The sequence below is a fragment of the Gorilla gorilla genome, chromosome 8, assembly GCF_029281585.2.
Source record: "Gorilla gorilla gorilla isolate KB3781 chromosome 8, NHGRI_mGorGor1-v2.1_pri, whole genome shotgun sequence".
Lineage (NCBI taxonomy): Eukaryota > Metazoa > Chordata > Mammalia > Primates > Hominidae > Gorilla > Gorilla gorilla.
In genome coordinates, this window is record NC_073232.2 from 116,023,125 (window position 1) to 116,048,578 (window position 25,454).

Consider the following 25,454-nt stretch of genomic DNA (forward strand, 5'->3'; position numbering starts at 1 on the left):
TGGTGACGGTCCCTGCCCTCGCAAAGGATACTGTGTGTGGGCACTGCACTGTGATGTGTTGGCTGTCATAGGCATACGCAGGAGGGAGACAGGGCTGAGGAAGTGGAGAGAGTGAGACAGGCAAAGGGAAGCGGGAAGAGTGTTCCAGGTAGAGGGAGAGTCTGAGCAGAGGCCCAGAGACTGAAGAGACAGGCACATCTGAGAAGCTGAAGGGAGTCCAGTGAGTACGTGCATCAGGACGCATGCTGGGAGGTCCCTGGGGTGGGGTTATGAAAGGTGCCAAAGAGACTGAATGGCCACACAGAGCACACTGAAGCCACTACAGTTGCATATTCAGAAATGCCTGAGTTCCTGGACCTCCAAGGCCAAGGACCATAATGTTCACGCTGAGAGGACACCAGAACCTTCAGACCCTGCCCGAAGCCCTTCTTCCTGAAGTCTTTCTTTCTTTCTTCTTTCTTTTTTTTTTTTTTTGAGACAGAGTCTCGCTCTGTTACCTCCCAAGTAGCTGGTATAACAGGCATGTGCCACCACACCTGGCTAATTTTTGTATTTTTAGTAGAGATGGGGTTTCACTATGTTAGCCTGGCTGGTTTCGAACTCCTGACCTCAGGTGATCCATCCACCTTGGCCTCCCAAAGTGCTGGGATTACAGGTGTGAGCCACTGCACCCAGCCTTCCTCACATCTCAGGAGCTTGGGGAGCAGCCTGGGCCTGGTCACTGGCTGGGCACATACAACGTAAACTCACACCACAGCCCATGTGGAACACAGGGGTGAAGACCAGGTGACCCCAGAGGCCATCTTGTCCAGCCTCCTCACCTTCTGAAGTCAAAGCTAAGCTCTGAGAGGGTCACGCTTTGCCCACCTTCTCTTAGCAACTCAGTGACCAGGCTGAACTCAAAGGGCACCCGACCTGGCAGCCTGGTTCTGGCTTACAGACAGCCTAGCAAACGTAGCCTATAAGCTTCTGTGCTTCTGTGCTTCCAGGCTACATCTGCTAGGGTCTCCAACTCAGCTGTCTTTCCTGCCGCCAATTTCTACAAATCCTAACCCAACAACAAGAGCTGCCATCCACTAACAGTGTTTCATAGAACTGAGGACTCAAAGGAGCCTGTGGAAGTCAGCCTCCAAGATGGCCCCAGTGACTCTTGCCTCGTGGTCCCCTCCCATACTAACCAGGGCTGACCTGTGGAAGCAATTGGATGTTGTGGGAATAATCGTATGACTTACAAGGCTAGATTATAAAAACATTGTAACTGCCTTCCTCATCTCTTTCTCAGATACTCATGCTGAGGGAAGCCAGCTTCCATGTTGTAAGGATGCTGAAGCAGCACTGTGGAGATCCATGTGGCAAGGAGCTGAGGCCTCTGCCAGCAGCCAGCGCCAGTCTGCCAGCGAGATGAGCAAGCCGTCTTGCAGGTGGCTCCTCTAACTGCACTCAAGCCTTCAGCTGAATCTCGACTATAACCTCATGAGAGATTCTGACTCAGAACCATCCAGTTAAGCAGTTCCTGAATTCCTGGCCCATAGAGACTATGCTGAGATAATACATTTTTATTGTTGTTGTTTGGAGACAGAGTCTTGCTATGTCGCCCAGGCTGGAGTGCAGTAGCACAATTTTGGCTCACTGTAGCCTCGACCTCCGAGCCTAAGTGATCCTCCCACCTCAGCCTCCCAAGTAGCTGGGACCACAGGTGCATGATGCCATGCCCAGCTAATTTTTAAAAATTTCTTGTAGAGATGGGGGTCTCTATGTTGCCCAGGCTGGTCTCGAACTCCCAGGCTCAAGTGATCCTCCCACCCTGTCCTACAAAAGTGCTGGGATTACAGGTATGAGCCACCGTGCCTGGCCTTTTATTGTTGTTTTAAGCTGCTAATTTTGGGGGATGATTTGTTACCCAGGTAACTACTACAAGGCCTAGCACTCCTTTTGGAAGGACAGGGTCCCTGTGTTACCTGAATCAGAGATATTTGGAACACTGGTAACGAATGAAGTTCCTAAAATTTGCCCAGACACCCTGAATTGAAGTGGAAGGGGATGGACAGGGCGAGAGTCTGCCTTTTTCATGAGCCCCCTGAGCGATTCTCACGTACCTCTGAGGCTGAGAATTACTGAGAGAATCCAATACCTTCCAGACCTGGGGAGGCTCAGAGAGCTGATGGGATGGTCCCCATCCCCTTATTCACAAGCTGAGGCAGACCTGAGCCTAGAACCCAGCACCTGACTCCGGGGTCAATGCTCTTTCTGCCTTGTCCATTCAGGTTGCTTTGTTGAGGGGCACGGGCTTTTTTTTGTTTCTTTTATTTATATTTAAAATCTGTATATAGCAAAATGCGACACAGCCAATTGTTTGTCTGCTTAAGAGCTTGCTTTGCTTTGCTTTGCCTGTGAACAATTTTGTCAGCACTACCCACAATGAGGGCCTAATGCTAAGAAGGGTAGGGCAGTGCTAGGCCACGCAGAGAGGCTGGCACTGCCGCAGAACACCGCAGCGGGAAACGGACTTTTTCTACCACTGAGCTGTCTCAGCTCCAGGCGTTTCTCCCAGACCAATAGAATGCAGAGTATGCAAGGCAGAGAAGACGAGTGAGGATAATAAGGGAGTGTACCTTTAACCCTTGTCAAACTGTCACCCTAGTAGGTAAGATTAATATTCCCACTTTCGTTTGTATAGAACTTTGTGGCTTAGAAAGAATTCATGCATGATCTTATTGAATGACTTTTGTAGACTACAAGATACATAGGTCATTCAGTCATTCATGCTACACATGTATTGAGCAGCTACTACATACCAGGTAATGCTGTAGGCATGGGGGATATATAGATTTGTTTCCTTGCTTAATAAATATTTATATATGTCTACTATGTGCCAGACACTATTTTAAGCACTTTACAAATATTAACTAACTTATTCTTCACAACAGCCCAACAATATAGATACCATTATTCTTCCCATTTAACAAGGAAATTAAAGCACAGAGAGGTTAAGTAACTTTTCCAAGGCCAAACAACTAGTAAGGAGCACTATGGGGATCTGAATCCAGGCAATCTGGCCCTAGGTTCCACCCTGTTAACCAAGATAAAATGAGATACGGTTCTTGCTCTTCAAAATCTCCAGCTTTAAAAATCCTCATGGGCACAGATGAAAAAACTAAAGCTCAGAGATATCTTCTGAATTTCCCCAAGTCACACACTGCTGGGATTAAACACCAGATCTAATTCCAGGCAGTGTTAAGGAAGGTTTAGCTAGAGATGGGTGCAAGAGAGGCAACAAAGAGGGCGTTTCTAGAGTCCAGAAAGAGAGAGGGTTTCTCCAAGCCCACTGGCAAGTTGGAAGCATCCCAAGAGACACCAAAGCAACCGAATAACCCGCACTCCCTGTCCAGGCCCTCGTGATCTGTGACTGTCTGCTGCCCAGCCGGTATTCATGCCTCCTGATATTTTGGGGCACTGTTATTTATAGATCATGTTTCTATTTATATTTTCATTGAATTCCTACTAACCCTAGCTGATTCCCCGCCTCCCAAACCTAGAGAGGGGAGGATAAGAACTCTTTTTCACCAAGTCAGTGAGGGGCAAAGGTGAAGGTCAAAGTCTTGGCTGTGTATGCAGTCTTTCAGCAGGAGCCCTTTGCAGGGAAACATTCAGGACAAGGGGGCTTTCTCTGCCTTCCAAAGGAAATGGAGGAGTGGAACAGGGGAGTGGGAAGGGCACAAGGCTTGCCTTATACAGAGGCAGCCATGTTCTGCCAGTACAGTGGGATTTGAGGCAGGCCTAGAGGACTCCTGTTCTCCTAAAATGTTTTCCCCTTTGCATGATATTCCATTATTAGGCATTTATTCCTTTGGTCTTAATAGCTATTAGGTCACTAAATGCTGGGACTATGAGAAAACCTAGACAGCATCAAGTCCAATACTTGTATTTCACAGATGAGGGAACTCAGGCTCAGAGAAGGGCTGTGACTTATCCTTATGGGGGATTCTGAACTAATAAATACAAATCTATTACAATGCACAGAAGAACACCACCCTAATGTTGGAGAAACTGCTGTCATGCACAGCAAAAGAAACCGGACAGCAAAGCAGACCCCAGGCCCAGAGTTCCTCCCTCACCAAGTTTTAGGAACGAATAAGTAAAACCCTGCGACTTTTCCTAAGGTTCTATTTGGTGCCTCAAAGGAAAACTTCTCAGTTTTAGTGTCACATAGAAACATAACAGTAAAGTGGGACATCTTTCTTCCTTGTTTTCAGTACTCTGTTGAATCGTGGTTTAGGAAATAATATCTGTGATGATTATCATTACATAGTTACTTCATAGGTTTGGGTTTCCAAAGCCAGCTTTCCAGAATTCAATTATTTCCTTCTGGACACTATGCCTGCAATTCCAGCATCTGCCACTAGGTGGCTGGTAGCAGTTGATAGAGTAAGTGAAAGGTGACTGAGAAAATAACGTAATCTAGCTAAAACTTTTACCATAAGAATGTGATACTTTATTAAAAGGACAACATTGATCGACCTCTAATATGTATATATATATATTTAAATGAGATAATAGTTGAAACAAGGTTTAAAGATAATGCAAACACCCTGGTGCAGGCAACATACCTGCCATTTTATACCAAATCTTAACTGTTAATCTCCAGACAGTACATCTTTGGTCAATCCCACTTTGTGGCAAGGACATAAAGAATAGTGGTCAAAGGCTGGGTGCAGTGACTCACGCCTGTAATCCCAGCATTCTGGGAGGCCAAGGTGGGCAGATCACTTGAGGTCAAGAGTTTGAGACCAGCCTGGCCAACATGGTGAAACCCTGCCTCTACCAAAAAAAAAAAAAAAAAAAAAATTAGCCGGGCATAGTGGTGGGCGCCTGTAATCCCAGCTACTTGGGAGGCTGAGGCAGGAGAATTGCTTGAACCCAGGAGGCAGAGGTTGCAGTGAGTCGAGATTGTCCCACTGCACTCCAGCCTGGACAACAGAGCGAGACCCCATCTCAAAAAAAAAAAAAAAAAAGAATAGTTATCAAGAGCTTGGGCTTGGAAGTGGAGGGAACTGGGTTTGAATCCCAGCTCTGCCTCTTACTAGTTGAGTGGCCTTGGGTAAGTCATGCACCCCTTCTAGCCTGTGAGTCTTCATGTGTCAAGTAGACTTGTCATTAAATGAGACAACATAAGCACATGAATCCTTTGCACAGTATCTGGCAGAAGTATATGCTTAATAAGTAGTAGCTATAATCCTTAAGCAGACATTCTCTCTCATTTATGATAGTTTAATTTGTTGAAGTTCCAGGCCTCACACAAAGTTCCTTAGAAAGCTGTTTGCAACTTTTTCCCTACAGCCAATTCAACGAATTGTTATCTCTGGACCACTGGGCTCACATTGTGAACAGCTGCTCCACCCTCTGTCTTTCACCAGCAAGTTTTTCTGGTAACCAAGACCACATAGGTCTCACTTAAGCCATCTTCACCAACTACCAACTATTAAACTGGTTAATTCGTCTTTCAGATCAGAAACAAGAGGCCAGGAGTAAAAACTGTGCCAATCAGAGAAGAATTACCTGGCCACCAAATTACCAGTCACTCACTCATCTCAACTCTCCTCCCTGTCTCCTTTACTTTGAAGCTTAGGTCTGCAATGGTTATTTTATATAGAAGAGCAAAATATGCTCCTTTCAAATTTCACTTTTTTTTCTTTTTTGAAATTAAAACCAATTTTGTTTAGAGACAGGGTTGCACTCTGTCACCCAGGATGGAGTACAGTGGCATGATCATAGCTCGCTGTAACCTCAAACTCCTGGGCTCAAGTGATCCTCACACCTCAGCCTCCCGAGTAGCTGGTACAGGAGTGTGCCACCATGCTTGGCTTCACTTTATTTTGTTGACTTAACTTTTTCCAGAGACATCTTACAAGAGCCTGTTTTCCATCCTAACAGTACGACGTAACTCCAGACATAGGCTTTAGACGTTCTCATGCCACCCTATTTTCAAAACCACAGAGAGTTCACGAGCCAGTCTTGCCCATCTCCAATCAGGGAACTTCTAAAATAAAAACCTTAGCAATCTCCTTGGCCCAAAACTTCACCCCATCTTGGAAGGGAGGGGAGAGAGAATGTTCTGATCTATATCTGATGAGGGCGTGTGGTTGGGACCTGAGCATCCTCCTGGTTGGGCTAGTGATGAGGAGAGAGGGCTGTTACTCACGACTCCCTCCCACAGAATACCAGAAACAGGCAGGCAGCTCAGGTGTATGGAAGGATGTGAGGCCAAGATACCAGCCCTCACCAAGTTACCCCTGTAAATCCTTGTCTCCCCATGCACCTCTACTTTGAGTCAGAAATGGATTCATTGCAGGCTCAGTTGTTTGTATTATGTGAATGAACTGAACATAACCAAGCACCAAGAGAGCCCTAAAGACACAGTAGACCTCCTGTAGAAGGGCTCTGATGGACCTTAAAACATTGCTTCTCCAACTTTATGGTGCATACAAATCACCTGTGCATGTTAAAATGCAGACGGTGACTTACAGATCTTGGGGGAGGCCAAGTGTCTGCATTTCCAACAACCTCCCAGATGATGGCCACACTGCTGATCTGAGGACCACATTTTGAACAGCAATCCTTAAAACACACAAGGCTGTGGGACCGCACTCCTGAGAAGAGACCTCACTCTTGGAAGGGATTCTAGGAGGCTGCATTCAAACCATCCCAGAGACAGCTCACAGTTTTGTTAGGGACCTGATACTAAAAATTACCAAATCACAATCGTGTGCTGAGGGCTTACTTTGTGCTTTTCAGATGACATTTCATTTGATGCTCTCAATAACCCTGGAAGGGATTTCAGAGATGGGGATTATGATGGAGCTTCAGAATTAAACTGATTAAAACTGGCCCAGAGTCACACAACTATGAAGAGGCTGAGTTGGGATTTCTTTTAATTTTTATTTTTTGAAACAGGGTCTCACTATGTTGCCCAGACTGGTCTCGAACTCTTGAGCTCGAGCAATCCTCCTGCCTCTGCCCCCTGAGTAGCTGGGACTACAGATGTGAGACAGCATGCCGAGCCTGCTGAGTTGGGATTTGAACCCCAGGTTTGTCTGGCTGTAAGTCCTCCAGTGTGGAAGTACAATAGCTACCCATCTCAGCCACGGAAAACAGCAGAGTTTTGGTTCAGGCAAGTAGCACTAAGTAGAAAGCCCAGGAATGAACCAGATCTGCAGGAGCCCAAAGTCATTGCTCAGAACCACCCCCTACCCCCTGAGAAGTTCTTCCTGTCCCTGGAAGTTCTTTCTGAGATCCACCCAAATGTGTCCTCACTAAGGCGAAATCTGGCTTCTCCTGTTTGGGCCTGGGGAGAAACATAAACCTAGCCCCTTTCCTTCACATGAGCTTTGATCTTGACAGTTGAAGCCTGCAGGGGTGTCGCCAGGCCACCCTGTCCCTGACAGGTAGAGAAAGGCGAAGCTGCCAGCCAACCCCCACCCTCCACAATTGCCTCCTCCCTTCCCTTTTGAAGGTACATTCAGATGAACGGGCTCCATTTTCAGGCCATGCCAGTCCCCTGGGGCCAACTGTGGTCTGGAGGCTGGGCGGCCTGGCATCCTGCGGCCTCCTCAGTGGACATCAGTCCTGGGAACTGTGGAGGTGAGGGGGGAGGAGGTATTTTCAGTGCCCAGAACGATGGATCTGCTGGGTGCCAGGCAGCCCTGGATGAATGATACATCAGTTCACACAGGTGATGCCTAGAGCCAGCTCAGTCCCTGCCAGAGAAGAGCTCTGGCTTGGGGCTTTGTCCTTGGGCCTGGGTCCAGTTGGAGTGACCCAGGAGGGCAGTGTGGGAGATTAGGCCAGGGACACTGTGGGAATTTATCTCTTCCAGTGCCCCTCACCTCCTAAGAAGTTGTTGGGGGCCGGAGCTCCTTCTCAATGCGCCTCAGTGTTCCCCTCCACCACCACCACCCCCTGCTGCCACTCCCGACCCCTCAGTGAAACCTGGACCCAGAAACCAGAGTGCCCAGTGCCCAGAGGCTCCTGGGGGGGGAGGCTGCCCACCACAAAGCACCTTTCATATGCTCCAAAGGCTTCGGCCACCTCAGGGAGGAGGGAGGAAGTCCTTTCCCTTCACCCCCACGGATGCAGCCCACAGGCAGGAGTGCGGAGTGGTGGTGAGGTGAAACACTCCTTCTGCCATCTTGGCCAGGGCTGCCCAGACAGAGCTATGGGCAGTCATCCTCAACCCCACCCCACCACCTCCAATCCATCAGCATGGCCTCTTGGCTGTCCTTCTAAGACAGACCTCAGTCTACTTCCCTCCACCCAGGGCCCAGCCTAGGCCAAGTCACCTTTGCCCTCTCACCTGCCTCTCCAGGACCCCAGCTGGTCTCCTCTGCTCCATGCAAGCTCCCATCAGCCCCTTCTCCAGACTCCACACAGGCCTTTGAGGCCTAGCACCTTCTTCTGTCTCTAGCCTCAGCTGCCCACTTGCCCTCTCACCTCTATCAATCCTGGTCTCAGTAACCATCCAGTCTGCCATCTACGCTGGAGTATGAGTTGGCTGGAAGCACCAACCCTGGGGACACCAGGGTATAACTGTACTCTCTCAGCATGGAGGGAAAGGATCCAACCTTGTAAAAGGACATTTAGGCATCAGGTAAGGAAAGGATGTATTTCCAGGGGGAGGGATTGGAGGGTAAAGGACAGGAGTGTCACCGAGCCCTGAAATCATGCCTGTCACTTTCTGGTGACTTTGCCAACAAGCAAGGTGATCCCTGATTGCTCAAACTTAACTTCTTCAATTTTGTGCCATGGTGATTAGCATGGGGTGCACTAGAATCCAGGACTCTGGAGACCCAGGCCCGGGTGCATTTTCTGCGTCTTAGATGACACAGACTGACTGAGACCATGAAAAGAGACAGGCTTTTCAGCCCAGATCAGAAAGTTCCTGGGGAAGATACCTAGGATACAATCCATCCAGGACGGAGGGTTGGGGGTAGGTGTTCAGGAGCTGATTCCCTTCTAGAATGATTGGGAAGGCACATACCAAGTTGTAACAAGCTGGCCTGGCTCTTTTCCTGGTCTTGGAATGTGGGGATGTCACGGGGGAAGGGCTTGGGAGACTGATCTACATTTCAAAAGTAAAAAAGCCCCTTGTATGGCTGACCCCTGCAAAGCTTGTTACTCCCCGCAAGACCTGGAGGGTCTGCAGCTCAGAGTCTGGAAGGTAGTGACAGTGACACTGCCATGTGATCAGAGGCTGGATCCCCACCTTTCATCCCAGATCAGCCATCTGGGTCATCTGCTCTTTAGAAACAAGCTCCTTGCTGCTTCGCAAGTTACCACAGGCCGGGAAAGAACTGCAGGAAGTGAGGCTGTGCCTGGGCTGTGGCCTGGGCTGCGGTGGGAAGAGCTGACTCAGCAAAGAGTGGGGAGGGCAAAGGAAATCCCACATCTGTGTCCTGCGGCAAAGCTACCACGAGCACAGACAGGCTTGCAGCACCAGTCCTCTCCCGTTGCACGCCACACAGCGCTTTCCATGCATTAACTGCTTGCGATGTCACCAAACCATGATCAACCCATTTGACAGATGATGCTACAGAGCCTGGAGTCCGTGTGACTGGGCCAGATGGCACAGCTCACAAACACACAGGTGGAGCCGCTCTGGAGTGTCTTGGCTCCACAAGTCCTGTCTGCCCAGCTGTCTCTGGGTGACTCAGCACTCCTCACTGTTCCACACACTTCTTACTGTTCTTCAAACATATACCGCTGGTCCCACTAAGGTTACTGTTCTTGCTGTCCCCCCAAGCCTGGCACCCCTGGGCCCTGATGATCCAAACCTACTCAGTGGAGATGTCACCTCTGCAAAGAATCCCTTCGTGACCATCTAATTTCAGATGTCTTGAGCTGTAGCACCTGCCACATGACCCGGTTATTTTTCCTTCTGGCACTCATCACTCTTGGAAATTGCTCATCTATTTGTCTTCTTTCTGACTCCCACACTGGAAGGTAAACTTCCTGAGAACCACAACCAGGTCTACTTTGTTCTCAGTCATATCACCAGTGACCACAGCTGGCACACAGTATGTGTTCAATAAATATCTGTGATAGAAAGGAACGAATGTAGCTATTCCACGCTGTGTTCAGAGTCAGCTGCTGACAGCAGGCCCTGAGAACTGCCCGTCCAGATTACAGAGTAGGAGACTGATTTTTGGGGATGGGAAGCAGTAATTACAGCAAGAGAAGACAAAATACCTCCAGAGGAGGTTGGAGGAAAGCTGCGTTTAAGATGGCACACGGTGCCTCTCAGGCCTATAATCTTGTTGACCTTTTTAAACCCCAGAATTACCAACAGACCCTATTTTTCCTTCTCCATCACATAGTTTGGCTTTTCCTGACATCCCAGGTCACCTGTGGGACCCAGAAACTTCTCAACCTCTCTCCCTTGGGGGTTGTAGTCTGGTGAAATCTATGAGCCACGACCTCCCTCATAGCATCCAGGGCCCTTCAGGAAGGGCTTTCTCAGCTGGTGCCTGGTGGAGACACACACAGACACCTATAGCACAGGGAGGGGGCCACGGACCAGCTCTAGTTAAAGACATCCCTTCCCCCTGCTTCCTTCTATGCTGGAACAAATACCGGATCTTCTGCACAGGGCTCTGGGGGCTGGGAGAGGAAGGCCCCGGAGAACATGCTTGCAGTTCACCCAGCACCCTCTGCACTGTGGCTCCAAACTGCCTCTTCATTACAGGGCTGTTACGTAAACTGGCGAGTCAGTACAAAAGAAGCAAGCATGCCTGCTGACTAAAAATATACCTCTAAGCTCATAAGGTCACAAGGCTGTCTGCAGGCTGGCAACGCCTACCTTGATTATGGTTATAGATTCACTTTTCTCCCTAAGCAATCTCACTTCTCCAGGACTCATCAACCTGGGGATATGGATAGCGATGCATGGGACTAACTCAGCTATTAGGATGAAGGGCTTTCTGGAAGCCCAGAGGCCCAGTGCCAGCCAGCACAGAGACACAGATGGCTTGCTAGTGGGAGGGGACCTCGCACAGCCTTTGCAGAGGGAGTGCAGCTCTTTTTGCTCCACTGCCTGGCTTCTGAAGTCCCTCGATCCCTGGCCGCAGTTGTTTGCTTTTTACATCAGCAGCTACACACTCTACTTCATGTCGTAATGACCATTTCCTCTCAGGGAGTCTCCTCAGGCCAGCAAACTCGGGATACACAGGAAATCTACTCCAATCCCAGGATGGGCAACAGGAGATGGATTTTCCACAATCATCTTCTAAAACAAGGCAGAAAATTCCAAGTAAACAGTAGGCTGCCCTGAGAGGCTGGTGACCCCGCCACGCTTGGCCCAATGTCCTAAGGAATTTGATTTCTGCCCACCCCTCCAAAAAGCAAGAGACCTCAGAAAGCGCTAAGGCACACTTCTGAGCCAATTCTCCCTGGGCCTCCTGCTGTTGTACATGTCTTGTAAACAAGGCACTAACTGCTTTTTGTTTTGGATGATCTTTTCAAAGGTGCTTGCATAGCAAACAGCCTTAGAAGACAGAGGTAGTGCCTTGCTCTGGGGCATACGGCAGGTTTGCATATAGTCTTGGACTAAGGATAGTGTCCATCTTGGGAGCAAAAGGGCAGGTTTGCTTACCATCCATTATAAAAAGATGCAGGCTCCCCTCCTATAAAGTAACTCACTGCATATGCAGGCATTCATCTGATCCCGTCTTGTCACACCTATGGAACTTGGAGGAACAGGAGAAGTCCCAAAGTATAAAAATATATGTAAACCAGGCCAGGTGCAGTGGCTCATACCTGTAATCCCAACACTTTGGGAAGCCAAGGCAGGTGGATCACTTGAGTCCAGGAGTTCGAGACTACCATACAATTGTAGTCTCAGCTACTTGGGAGGCTGAGGCAGGAGGACAGACTGAGCCTCTGAAGTGGAGGCTGCAGTGAGCTGTGACTGTACTACTGTACTCCAGCCTGGGCAACAGAGCGAGACCCTGTCTCAAAAAGATATATATATGTATTTAAAATATATACATGTATATAAAATATAAAATATACAATACAATATATGTATATAAATTAAATATGTATATGTAACGAGGGAAAGATGAATACTTTTTTTTTAATCAAAAGAGAGCTGGAGTAAAAATATGTTTTTTGTTTGTTTGTTTTAGAGACAGGGTCTTGCTATGTTGCCCAGGCTGGTCTCGAACTCTTATCCTCAAGTGATCCTCCCGTTTCAGCCTACTGAGTTGCTGGGAATACAGGTATAAGCCACTGTGCCCAGCCAAGAATACTTAAAAGAATATTTTTTTTAAAAGTTCCTTGCTTTGCAACAGGATTTATTATATGCCTCTTTTGAATAGAATAATACTTTGGACACCTAAAAGATCATGTGATTTGTTCCAAAGAGCTGAATTTGCACAGGTTTCTGGAATATGCCTTTTTGTTGAGGATGGGAATGCTGAGAGGTTGGGCCTGGGAGTGCAGTTTCTCAGGGACTATTATCAAACCACTGCCTCCTTCCTAAAGACCAGCTGACATGCTTGTTTAACAGCACTCTCCACCTCCATAAAATAAAAATCAATTACTCAGGTCTGTGGTCTAGTTAGTTGAGTTGTGCCAATATTAATTTCCTGGTTTTGATAACATACTGCGGTTACATAAGATGTTACCATTGGGGGGAAGTGATGTGATGGTGGAAAGCGATTTGACCTCTCCTTAAAATGGGAATAATGCCAGCTACCCTGCAGTACAGTGGTGGAATTGGGGGGGGGGAATGTAGAGTGCCTAGTATTTTTGCAACCTCTTGTGAGTCTCTAATTATTTCAAAATAAAAAGTTTTAAAAAATGCTGTTAGGAAACCAAATAGCCAAACTTGTTAGATCATAATTAAAGGAAGATAGCACTCTGAAAGCCTTGGGACTATCTTATTTGTAATCATTAAAATAATAATAAGTTAAGTGGTTTAATTGCAAGAAAAATATCAATTACTCTGTGCTGGTGAGTAATTACCTCGGCCACTCAATGGAATGAGAGAACCCTTACAGGTCACCTGAGTCCCCGTGAGGTTCCAGCCACCTGCCGCCCACACAGGGCACTCCTGAAACATGAGATAGCAATGACAGCCTGAGGGAGGGGCTGGACCGCCCAGTGGTCTGTCTCAGGCAGAACTTCTCAGATCCCTAACCTGGGAGGTGTGCAGGCAAGAAGGGAGGGACAAAGACAGAGTCTAGCTGAGGCTGTTGTGGCAATTCCTTCTTGCCCAAGGGAAGACATACGGCCCCATAGGAAGAATCGCGGCTCTGCCGCTGTATGGCTAAGTGATGGTGGACAGTGATTTGACTTCTCTCTAAAATGGGGATAAAGCCACCTGCAGTGAGACTGGAGGGAAGGTATGCAGAGTGGCTAGGATAAGGCTAGGCACACACTAGGAGCAATCAACACGTCTTTTTTTTTTTTTTTTTGATAGAGTCTCGCTCTGTCACCCAGGCTGGAGTGCAGTGGCACAATCTTGCTCACTGTGACCTCTGCCTCCCAGGTTCAAGTGATTCTCTCACCTCAGTCTCCCAAGTAGCTGGGACTACAGGCATGTGCCACTATGCCTGGCTAACTTTTTGGTTGTATTTTTAGCAGAGATGGGGGTTTCACCATATTGTCCAGGCTGGTCTGGAACTCCTGGCCTCAAGTGATCCACCCATCTCAGCCTCCCAAAGTGCTGGGATTGTGGGTGTGAGCCACTGCGCCCAACATGTCTTAACAAAGCACCCCCCATCCAGCCTCATGATAGAAACATGACAGAGGCGGATAAGGGCCTTGTCTCAAAGGAAGGCTGCAAAGGCCAGCAAAAGAGATGGGTGTGTCTCCCTCAGTCTCACATAATACGGGGTTTGGAGGCATAGGCCTGGAGGGGCTCCCTTTCCTTCCCTCTAACCCTTGCCCCCACCACCACTCTTCAGGGTATCTGGGCTCTGGAGTAACTCTCTGCCCCTTCCTGACCATGAAACGTCTGGGTTTTCTTTCCCAGGATGCCTTGCTGGAGAACTGCCAGTCCCACGTGGGTCCATAGCTTCTCATTGCCCTTCCAGGGCTCTGCAGCCTTCATAAAGGCTGGTGGTCCCAGACACAGTGGATTTTCACTTCCAGGGTCCAGAAAGCAGGTTCTAGCCCTGATGAAAACAATTCGGGGGCTCTCTTATGGGCAGTTCCCCTACAAAATTTTCTACAGGATTTGATGGATATGCCAATGTCAGCCCCCTGGGTCAGCAGTGTACTGGCTCCCCACTCTACCACCTTGTTGGCCCTACTCACAGACCCCCAATCCTTACCCCCAACCTCAGCACCACTGCACAACACTCCATCTGTCCCCCAAGAGCCAATGGGCCCTGTCTGGGTCAGCTTCTCCAGGGATGGAGCTTCTGCCTTTGACCACAGGAGCCCCAGGCACTCACCACTTTTTAAATCTACAGGCTGACCCTGAACTGACCATTACACCACCCAGACATATCACAAGCCTGTGTCCTAGGTCCCAAGACTTACGGCCCATGTGTGAGATTTTCTGCCAGGATTTGACTGGCAGATGGGCAAGCATGTAACCAAGCCATGGGTTCCCTTCGTCTCTAATTTCTCTGTCAGCTCTACCAGCCAGTAAAATTTCTATGAGCCCTCAGCCATCAGCCTGCAGCCACATGGGCCAAAGCAAATCAGCTGGCCTAACACTCCAAGCACATCCCGCAGACTCCACACTTGGGCAGCAGAAATGCTCAGCACATCCCAGCATCTCTGGAGCTAAAATTGAGACCCTTCTGGAAATAATAGGTGCTCTCTGCTTCCACCCCTTGGGATTTCCTTGCTCTGAAATTTCAGGTGAAGCAAAGGGCTGGCAAGGCCATTCTCAAGGCTGGCTGCTAACCCTCCCTGGGGTTGAAAGACTGTTAAGTTCTCTGGAGTTCTCCTGAGTCACTGCTGCTGGGGGTGAGCCTGGGGGAATCAGCAGGGTCCCTTCAGACACCCTCCCTAGAGGCAGGGAAGCAGAAGCAGAGCCTTGAGCTGGTGTTAGTGTGTATAGCAGATGCTGTCCTGAGCCCCTGTACCAGCTGCGGCTCCTCCCCTCAGTGCTGTGAGTGTGGGCTACTGCTCGGGGCTTCCAGCTGCCCCCTTCTTCAGATGCATGCCCCCGGCCATCAGAGCCATCATGCCCATGCTCCACACCCTTTGGAAGAAGAGGCAGCCCACAGACAATGGATGACTGATGTGGGGGGGCTATAAAAGCTGTCCCCTAAGATGGAACAGTTTTGTGGTGCCATTCACCCTCCAGAGCTCCCCGTGGGATCAGGCGGAGGCTAGACTTAGCTGAACACACATCTCTGCCTCACTTCCTCTTCTGCCCCATCCTGTTTCCTTCCCTGCCACAGGAAATTCACGTGAGAGCATACCCTCAAAAGCCACTAGCAGGCGAATCCTCGTCTCAGGCTCTGCATTTAATGAACTTGACCTAAGACAGGCAATGTTCATCACTGCCCTTCTCTGACACCCTCTCCTCCTGGAAGCCCTGTGCATCAGGGCGGTGGGGGTGGATGGGGAATCCTCACACCCACTCAACTTGCCCTGGCCAGGTTCTGATTGTGTTGCGTTATTTTTCCTCCATCTTTTTCCTTCATGTCTGAGCTAAGGAGTGAGCAGAGCATAACAGGGTTAAGGTAGTTTCTAGTGAGCAGGAGGAAGGCCAGGGACAGGGCTTGGGAACCCCGGGGTAGGATTCCAAATGGCCAGCAATGTGTGTTTTGAAGTCCTGGAGAGTGAGTGAGCTGAACAGGAGTCTAAAAGGGAACCCTGCTGGAGCAAGGCAAGAAAAGAAGCCAAACCAGGAAAAAGAAGGGCACAGGGTGGGGGCGAGTCAACCTTACTCCTCCTGACAACATCACCCGCTATGCACAGGTCACATTTGCACGGGAGCTGGAAGGTGTCTCCATGCTTGACTTTTCCCAGTAGGTGACGGTGGTGTGGGGGCAGGTGACTTTCTTGATTAACAGCTGCCATTTATTATTTACTGTAAGACAGACTTTGTGCAAAGTGTTTTGCGTAAATTCTTTTAATCCTCACTGCAATCCTGTAAGTGGAAACTGAAGTTCAGAGAGGTCCTCAGTCCTGTGGCAGCTATGGTGTTCTCGGCACCTGGGCAGCTGATGTGAAAGGGAGCCCTGGCCCAGGAGTCAGGAATGACAGCTCTGGTGTGAGCTGTACTTCCTGGCTGTGTATCCTTGTGCAAGTCTATTAGCCTCCCTTGGCCTCAGCTTCCTAGTCAGTAAAATGGGGATGATCACCTTGTTGGGAGGATCAAATCAGATTATATATGTAAATTGTGGTGTAAAATGCTAGGCATGTGTGGAACATTAGTAATAATAACGACTAACATTTATTTGGCCCCTACTAGGAGCTGCCATAGTTGTAAGCACCTGAGATACACTCATTTATTTTATGCTTGAAACAGCCCCACGAAGTACATTCTATCATTATCCCCATTTTCCAGATGAGGAAACTGAAGCACAGAGAAGTTAATGCAACTTCTCTGTATTGGTAATCAGCAGAGCCAGGGTTTCCAGGGTGAACCTGGGCAGTTTGACTCCTGAGACAAGGGGCCGAGGTAGCGGCAGTACACAAGCCTTTGCCCTGCGTTCCACCCTCCAAGCCTACCCATCGTGTGGGGGCCAGCTCCAGGCCCCCCTCGTTCAGGAGGTCTCTGCTGACTTCCTCAGCTCACAATGAGGTCACTGTTCTCTGAGCTCCCTCTCCAGTCACCCTCAAATTGCACAGTGGTACAGTCACATCCTGCCTTAAATGGTCCTGGGATGATGGAGCAGGTCTTCTCTCCACTAGCCTGAGCGTTCCGTAGATGAGGAAAACAAATTCAGATCTCCCTTTAATTCACCAGGCCACCCAGCCCCATCAGCTCTGACAGGCTGAGCCCTGGTAAACAGCTGCTGATGGAATGGTGATGGGGTGCTCTTTCTCTGGAGTGCTAGCTGAGGAAGAAGTGGGAGAAGCCCATTCTTCTGGAGCAAACAGGCGACCTTCATGCCCCAAGGCCAGCCTAACACACTGTGGCCTCAGGTTGCCTCTAGAACGCTTGTGCCCACAGCATCCCAGCTGGGCTACCAAACCCTGGCACTGAGCTTCCAGACTGTACTGGAGCACCATCTAAGGTTGTCACCAACCTGGATGCTGGACATTCCATTCAAGACCCAGTGCAAAGCCAAGCAAGGAATGCAAGTCACCCCATGTGAACTCCTGGGCCAGGAATGAAGGAGCAATGATATGCCCCTGTGCGGGGAGGCCAGGGGCCGAGAGTCCCTACATCCTCACTGACTAGTTCCAGTCTTGCCCAAACTGTGGAATTTAGAAGTTCTTCCTTGTAGCTAAACTAATTATCTCTAGCTATAGCATAGGACTCTGAGGATGGGCGGTCATAGGGACTCACATCTTTCGCTGCTTTTGAGGATGGAGGAATGCAGGAGAAACGCCTTTCAGAGAGGAGCCGCTCTCTGAGGGAGGTGCCCCTACATTTGTTTTCAAGTCAGCAAGTAGGCACTGGCTGTGGGCTGGCAGTGTGCCAGGGGTTAGCAAGGTGCAGGCCCTGCTTCTTGCCAAGGTCTGACTGATCACTGTGGTCCTGATCTGTGCAGGTCCAGGGCCAGTTTGAGCCCGGGGGGAAGCCCACTGTGAAGGGAGCTCTTCTGGGGAACGGTAGGGGTTCTGGAGAGCCAAGAGACAGCATCGCTTATCTGGTGCAGGGCAGAGCCAGACATGGACCAGGAGGCCCGAGTTTATTCCTCAGCTCCGCCACTTTTACAGGCAGTTCTTTAACCTGTCTAAACCCCAATTTCTTCACCCATTGGAGGAGATTATAGTACACACCTCGGTATAGAGATGTGCATATGATAACAAATAAAAAAGCACTCCACGGCTATAAATCTCTATACACACTTAAGACATCATCAAAATAACAGGTTATGATACACCTGAGAAGTTTTCCTCTAAATTACATAATGTAATTGATTGCCTTAAACACACTCCAGAATGGTGTAAGCCTCCTCTTCCATATAAGGTGACGTGAGGACTGGAGGAGATCAGATCAGGGAGTGTGCTCAATTTAAGGTTATCCATGATTAGAATGGGAGTCAGTACAAACATCTCAGCCTGCAGCTCTTCATCCATTCACAGAACTCGGTCTCTCTGTGCTTTTTGTGAAAAGGAAACCAAAGTCCAGGAGCCTGAGAAACTCCTCAGAAGCCACAGGCCAGGAGCCAGCAGAGACGGTCTTGTAATGGTGAGAGAAGCCACTTGGAGGACAGTGGACTTCACAGTCTGGAGCTTCCAAATCCCCTGGGGGAATTGTTCATATGCAGATTCCTGGGCATGCCCCGCCCAGAATCTGCTGCTTAGTACTCTTCTGGGCCTAAGGGAAGGACTGGTCCTTCTCGGGTATCCCCCATCCCTGGGTGGAGCCACCCAATGCTTACCTGGGAGGAAGGGGATGATCCTTTGCTTGGGGTCCTTCTGGCCACCTTCAATGGGAAACTTATCCAAAAGCTGCATCTGAGAAGCCAGACAGACAGAGGGACAGGATTCAGAAGACCAGAACATTCCTCATCATCCCTTCCCCACTCACTCCACTGCTCCAGGGCCCCAGTGTCCTCACACGGATGAGTGACGCCTGAGATCCCTCATTTCACAGATGATTAACAAACCACATGGGGCGTGAGAGGGAGGAGGCCAAAGCTCTCTCTGCATCAAAGAGGGCATCTGATCAAGCTCAGTGAGCGGGTAGGAGTGCAGGGGAAGGTGTCAGGAGATGATCCCGAGCAAGGCTGGGGTAGGGACCAGAGGCTTTCAGGCCAGGCTGCCTGTAGGGTTTCCAGAGGCTCCTTTGGGCCTAGTTTCTTTCCTACTTCGTCTGTGGGGTGAATCCTTCAGCCACTGGCCATCCCGAACCCTCTTGGGCCAGGATGGGGGAAGGCCCCACCTGATACTTTAGACAGACCACCCACCTTCCAGAACCATGCTGTGGAAACAGAACCAGCTGTTATTTTAATTGCAAAACCAAATCCATCCCATTGCCCCCGCTGCCGGAAGACCATTCCTCCACTTCCTACCTTCCCACCCTGAGGTCGCTGCTGTTTTTCCAAGGACGGACCCACTGGAAGAGTTTCCAGGGTTCTGGAGGAACAACTGTTTTTTTTTTTTTTTTCTATTCTGGACTGAAATTCTATGTAAACTGGAAAAACACACAGGAGACAGGATGGATGAGGCCAGGGCCCCTTTGTGTGTGGCTGATTTCCTTTCTGAGGCATAGGCAGGAGGGGAGTCATGATCTAGTCCTGCTGCCCCAGCTGTGTGACCTCAGGCAAGGAATGGAGCCTCTCAAGGTTGGGCCTCAGGCCCCTCCTTGGTAGAATGAGAAGGATCAGTCACATGATCTTTGAAGTCCAATCAGTCTTTCAAATATATATTGAGCATCCACTTTACAGCACTGGGCACTAAGGAAAGGGCAGTAAAGAAAATAGACAAAGTTCTTGCGCTCAGGGAGTTTACACTCCAGTGGAGGGAGACAAACAGCAAACAAATAAGAATGTCATGTGCCAGGGAAGATCAGATCAGTGCTGCGGAGGAAAATCAAGTAGGATATGGTACTGGAACAGTACAGGAGTTGTCATTTTATATAGGGCGGCAAAGAAGGCCTGACCCCGAGCTAGCAATTCTACAGAGACCTGCAGGGGGGTGAGGAAGCAAGCTACGCTGGAGAGGGAGAACGTTTCAGGCAGGGAAGCAGGACATGCCAAAAGAGCCTGGCAAGGCCGATGTGGCTGGAGTGGAGTGAGCCAGGATGAGAGGGACAGGCAATGAGATCTGAGTGGCAGGATGGGCCAGAGCGCAGAGGGCCTGGTGAAGCTGTGGTGAAGACTCAGGGCTTATCGTGATGGAAGGGGAAGTCCTGGAGGGTTCTGTGCAGAGACAGATGATCTGCTTCACACTTAGAAAAGACGGCTCTAGCTACGGCGTAGGGAGTGGACCACAGGGTGGAAGCAGGGAGACCAGTTAGGATCCTACTGAAGGCGACTTGGACCAAGGTGTTAGCACTGGAGGTGGTGAAAAGCGGTTTGTCTTAGTCTGTTTAATGTTGCTATAAAGGAAGACCCAAGGCTGGGTAATTTATCAAGAAAAGAATCTTATTTAGCTTGGCTCACAATCTACTAGGCATGTGGTGAAGCCTCAGGCTGCTTCCACTCACGGCATGGAAGGGGAGTGGGCATGTGCAGAGATCACAGGGCGAGACAGGAAGCAGAGGGCAAGGGGGAGGCGCCAGGCTCTTTTTAACAACTGGCTCTCACTCATTACTATGAGAACAGGACCAGCTATTCATGAGGGATCAGCCCCCATGACCCAAACACCTCCCATTAGGCCCACCTCCGACACCAGGTATCAAATTTCAACATAAGACTTGGGGGGAACAAATATCCAAGCTATAGCATGGTTCTAGGCTAGACTGTGTGTGTGTGTGCGTGCGCGCGCACGCGCGCGCGCATTTATTTCCATCCATCCATCCGTTTGTCCACCCATCCAGCTCTAACACACAATTTTAGGATTGTCTCTTGCATAATCATTACCCAATATACCCAGGTTATTTAGATCCCACATAATGAAGGGCAGGTCACCGGTGATTACATTCAAAACAAGACAAAGACTGCAGCATGATTAACTTTCACTTCCCTGAATACAGATGGATATTTAACAAAAGCTGGCTCATGAATTTTTCTTTTTCTTTCTTCTTCTTTTTTTTTTTTTTTTTTTTTTGAGACAGAGTCTGTCTCTGTCACCTAGGCTGGAGTGCAGTGGCACGATCTCAGCTCACTGCAACCTCCGCCTCCCAGGATCAAGCGATTCTCATAGCTGAGATTACAGGTGTGTGCCACCACGCCTGGCTAACATTTGTATTTTTAGTAGAGATGGGGTTTCACCATGTTGGCCAAGCTGGTCTCGAACTCCTGGCCTCAAGTGATCCGCCTGCCTCAGGCTCCCAAAGTGCTGGGATTACCGGTGTGAGCCACGGCGCCTGGCCATGTGAGTTCTCAATGTTTTGAGTCAAACTCTCAAACATTAATAATTGCCTGCTATGTGTAAAAACAGCAACTGGGCCATAACACTCTAAACAGGATTTTTTTTTCTTTCCTACACCTTAATGCTCAGCAAAGGATTTTAAAAATTAATACATTTTCAAATAAATTCTATACAGATTAGGACTCCTATTTTCTCCTTTTCCCATTTTCCTCACCCATATTCTGTTTTTGTAGATTTCATTTCTATATTACACTATGACATAAGGAATTCATGTTTGCTAAGGGAAAAAACTAGAAGTTATAGCAGTGGGTGGTCAAAAAGAAACTAAGAATCACTCATAATCTCTCTCCCTGACATTAATATCTTGGGATATCTATCTTTGCTAGGCATTCTTCCATCCATGTAAATAAAATGAACCCATCAATACTTTTACACTATATAATGAACATTTTTCCATGTCAATGAATACTTTCATATCAATGTTCTTTTTTCTTAAGAGACCAGGTCTCACTCTGTTGCCCAGGCTGGAGTACAGTGTGCAATCACAGCTTGCTGCAGCCTCAAACTCCTGGACTCAAGTGATCCTCCCACTTCAGCCTCCGGTGTAATTAGGACCAGGTGTGTGCCACAATGCCCAGCTAGTTTAAAAACTTTTTTTGTAGAGATGGGATCTCACTGTGAGGCTAGTCTCAAGATCCTGGCTTCAAGCGATCCTCCTACCTTGGCCTCCCAAAGCACTGACATTACAGGTGTGAGCCACTGCGCCCAGGACACGTCAGCATTCTCAATCAGGACACAGAATTTCAATGTCTGGATATTGCCAGCTACAAGCGCCACACAGAATGAACTCTTACTTGGTTTGCTCTGGAGTCTGAGCCCAGAGATTTGCTTTCGTTGAAAGCTGACCTGTGGGCAGAAAAGGTGTCCCTGGCAGCTGGTTAGCTGTGCTTCCGTTTTCCGTGGCCAGTGGTCCATGGGGGTGGGGGATGACTGACAGGGGGAGCAGCTCCGGGGCTCTGCTGGCTTATTCTGGTGGTGGGATATTGCTGCCATAGTGTATTTACCCACTCCCCTACTGTTGGATATTTAGGTTGTTTCTGACTTCTCAGTACTGTATATAGCACTGTCGTGAATCCCCTTGTTCACATGTCTACGCACACTTCCTTAATAACAACGTATTTCTTTTTACTTTTTATCTTGTTGTATTCTATGCATATTTATAAGTACCTTAAATCTTTTCCATAAGAAGAATGAGAATTCATAAATGGATAACTAACATGTCATTGGGGCCTCTGAGAAATGACTCCATAGGTTTCTGATGAAGAGGTACAGAGATGTCTGAGGAGAGAGGTGGGCCCAGCAACACACGCCCAGGTATGGAACGCTTTGTCCTTATCTCAACCACCTGTCTCCCGAAACAAGGTGACCCGCTATTCCACCACAAGTGGTGAGACCTCACCCAAGGTGCTATATCTCTCTGGGGCTTAAGGGAGTTAGGCTACAAAAACTTGACATTTTTTTCCCCAGCTCTGACATGCATATGTTCTCCGACTCCTCCATCTCTTTCAGACCTAAGAGTCTGAGATTTTCACAGTGCAGAGGGAATGTGATGCAGTGGGGAGTGGGCAGGGGCAGGCAGGACTCATGCATTCATTCCTTTCCCCCAAGAACCGTTCTGTATGCCTTCTCCATGTCAGGCTCTGCCTTAGGTGCTACAAATAAGTTAAACTGTAGCCTTATGGCCAGGCACAGTAGCTCACGCCTATAATCCCAGCACTTTGGGAGGACAAGGCAGGAGGATTGCTTGAGGCTAGGAGTTCACAGACCAGCCTGCGAAACCCCATCTCTACTAAAAAAAAAGTACAAAAATTAGGTGGGCATGGTGGTGCACATCTGTAGTCCCAGCTGAGGCAGGAGAATCGCTTGAACCTCGGAGGCGGAAGCTGCTGTGAGCCAAGATCGTGCCACTGCACTCCAGCCTGGGCGACAGAGCGAGACTCCGTCAAAACACACACACACACACACACACACACACACACACACACACACACACACACACACACACACACACACACACACACACACACCCTGCAAGCCTTCACATCAAGGAGCCAGGCTTCACAACCTTCAACATGCATCTGCAGCTCTTGGCAAGTTCTGATTCAGCAGGTCTGGGCAGGACCTCAGGTGCTGAGCCCAGCCACACGTCACCTAATCCCACCACCAGGATAAACCAGCAGAGCCCCGGAGCTGCTCTCCGTCAGTCATCCCCCACCCCCATGGACCACTGGCCACGGAAAACGGAAGCACAGCTAACCAGCTGCCAGGGACACCTTTTCTGCCCACAGGTCAGCTTTCAACGAAAGCAAATCTCTGGGCTCAGACTCCAGAGCAAATCAAGTAAGAGTTCATTCTGTGTGGCGCTTGTAGCTAGCAAAGCTGCACAGTTCAGCATCTTGGCCCTCAATACGTCAGAGCGGCGGGCGGTGAGAGACAGTTCAAATGTCACCCCTCCTAGAGGGCCAGGCAGGCTGCAAAGCGGGCTCTGTAACCTGGTCAGTACCCAATTTGCAGGGCTAGTTTCCACAGATAAAACAATCGGGGCTGAGCGGGGCTGTCTCCTGAACCTGCTGCCCCGCCCTCTGGGAGGAAGAAGGCTGGGCGCGGGGGCGGTGAGGCAGGAAGGCCCCGCCCAGCAGAGCGTTCTCCGGGACCACCTTTGCAGGCAGGAAGCAGATTCTCCTGTCACTCCAGCACGGGCCTGACTCAGGCTGGAGGAAAAGCAGGGCCTATCGCCAGGGTCCTGGCTGGAGTGAGAGGCATTTGGCTAATGGAGCCCCTCGCAACCACATCAGAACCTCGCAGTGTGTGGAGGCGGCCAGGCTGTTTATCTAAAGGGTGGATCGTGTGAGAGATAGGGGACAGCTGGGCTCCACGCGCTGGCTCCAGCCAGAGAAAGCTGATTCGGCAGCTCTCCCAGGGCAGGGCTCCGCAGCAATCCACGCAGGGGAGAGGGGAGGACGGGCAAGCCCAGCTGGGGCACATCTGTAACCCAAGAGGCCGGCTCCTCGCCCCTCCCAGAGGGTGGAGCTCCCAGAGACTCAAGCTTTCAGGCCCCAATCCTCAAACCTTCATCCTTGTGCCCTTTCTATCTAGCTCAAGAAAAAAGGGTGCATTACTACAAAAAGCTGGTGGCTTTCCTGACCCAGAAATTCCCCTTAAAAAGAGACAAGGACAGCCGGGCGTGGTGGCTCACGCCTGTAATCCCGGCACTTTGGAAGGCCGAGGCGGGCGGATCACCTGAGGTCAGGGGTTCGAGACCAACCTGACCACATGGTGAAACCCTATCTCTACTGAAAATACAAAAATTAGCCGGGCGTGGTGGCGGGCGCCTATAATCGCAGCTACTCAGGAGGCTGAGGCAGGAGAATCGCTTGAGCCTGGCAGGCGGGGGTTGCAGTGAGCTGAGATCTCACCATTGCACTCCAGCCTGTGCGTCAAGAGTGAAACTCTGTCTCAAAAAAAAGAAAAAAAGAGAAAAAAAGAGACAAGGCCACCCAGTCTCTGTGGGGACCATGCAAGATTGCGGGAAACCTCAGAATTCATTTGTTCATTCTACTTAGCTGAGGACTAAGCAGTCCCCTGTGTTACATGCAGGGGACACATCAGCGAGCATCACAGAAGAAGAGAGGGACAATAATGATAAATGTGGTTTTTCTTCTCTTTTCTTTCTTTTTGAGACGGAGTCTCGCTCTGTTGCCCAGGCTGCAGTGCAGTGGTGCAATCTCAGCTCACTGCAACCCCCTCCTCCCAGGTTCAAGCGATTCTTCTGCCTCAGCCTCTTGAGTAGCTGGCATTACAGGTGTGTGCCACCATGCCCGGCTAATATTTTGTATTTTTAGTAGAGACGGGGTTTCACCATGTTGGTCAGGCTGGTCTTGAATTCCTGAGCTCAAGTGATCTGCCTGCCTCAGCCTCCCAAAGTGCTGGGATTACTTACAGGCGTGAGCTACTGTGCCCAGCCTTCTTTTCTTTCTTTGAGACAGGGTCAAGCTTTTGTTTCCTAGGCTGGAGTGCAGTGGCACAATCCCAGCTCACTGCAGCCTTGACTTTCTGGGCTCAAGTGATCCTCCCACTTCAGCCTCCTGAGTAGCTGGGATTACAGGTGTGCACCACCCAGTTAATTGTCTTTTTTTCTTGTAGAGACAGGGTCTCACTTTGTTGCCCTGGCTGATCTTGAACTCCTGGCCTCAAGTGGTCCTGTCCTGGCCTCCCAAAGTGCTGGGATTACAGGCATGAACCATCATGCCTAGCCATTTTCTTTATATTTATGC

General features: G+C 49.4%; 1 protein-coding gene across 3 annotated transcripts in view; it reads right to left on the reverse strand.

The window, feature by feature from the left end:
- The window catches only part of SH3PXD2A (SH3 and PX domains 2A), a 259,162-nt gene that overhangs the window by 152,031 nt on the left and 81,677 nt on the right, over positions 1–25,454 (reverse strand). For all 3 annotated transcript variants that reach the window (XM_004050045.5, XM_055352883.2, XM_019034749.4), the window contains exon 3: positions 18,525–18,600. In XM_004050045.5, coding sequence (XP_004050093.2) covers positions 18,525–18,600 — 76 coding nt within the window. The remainder of the gene's footprint in view (positions 1–18,524; positions 18,601–25,454) is intronic.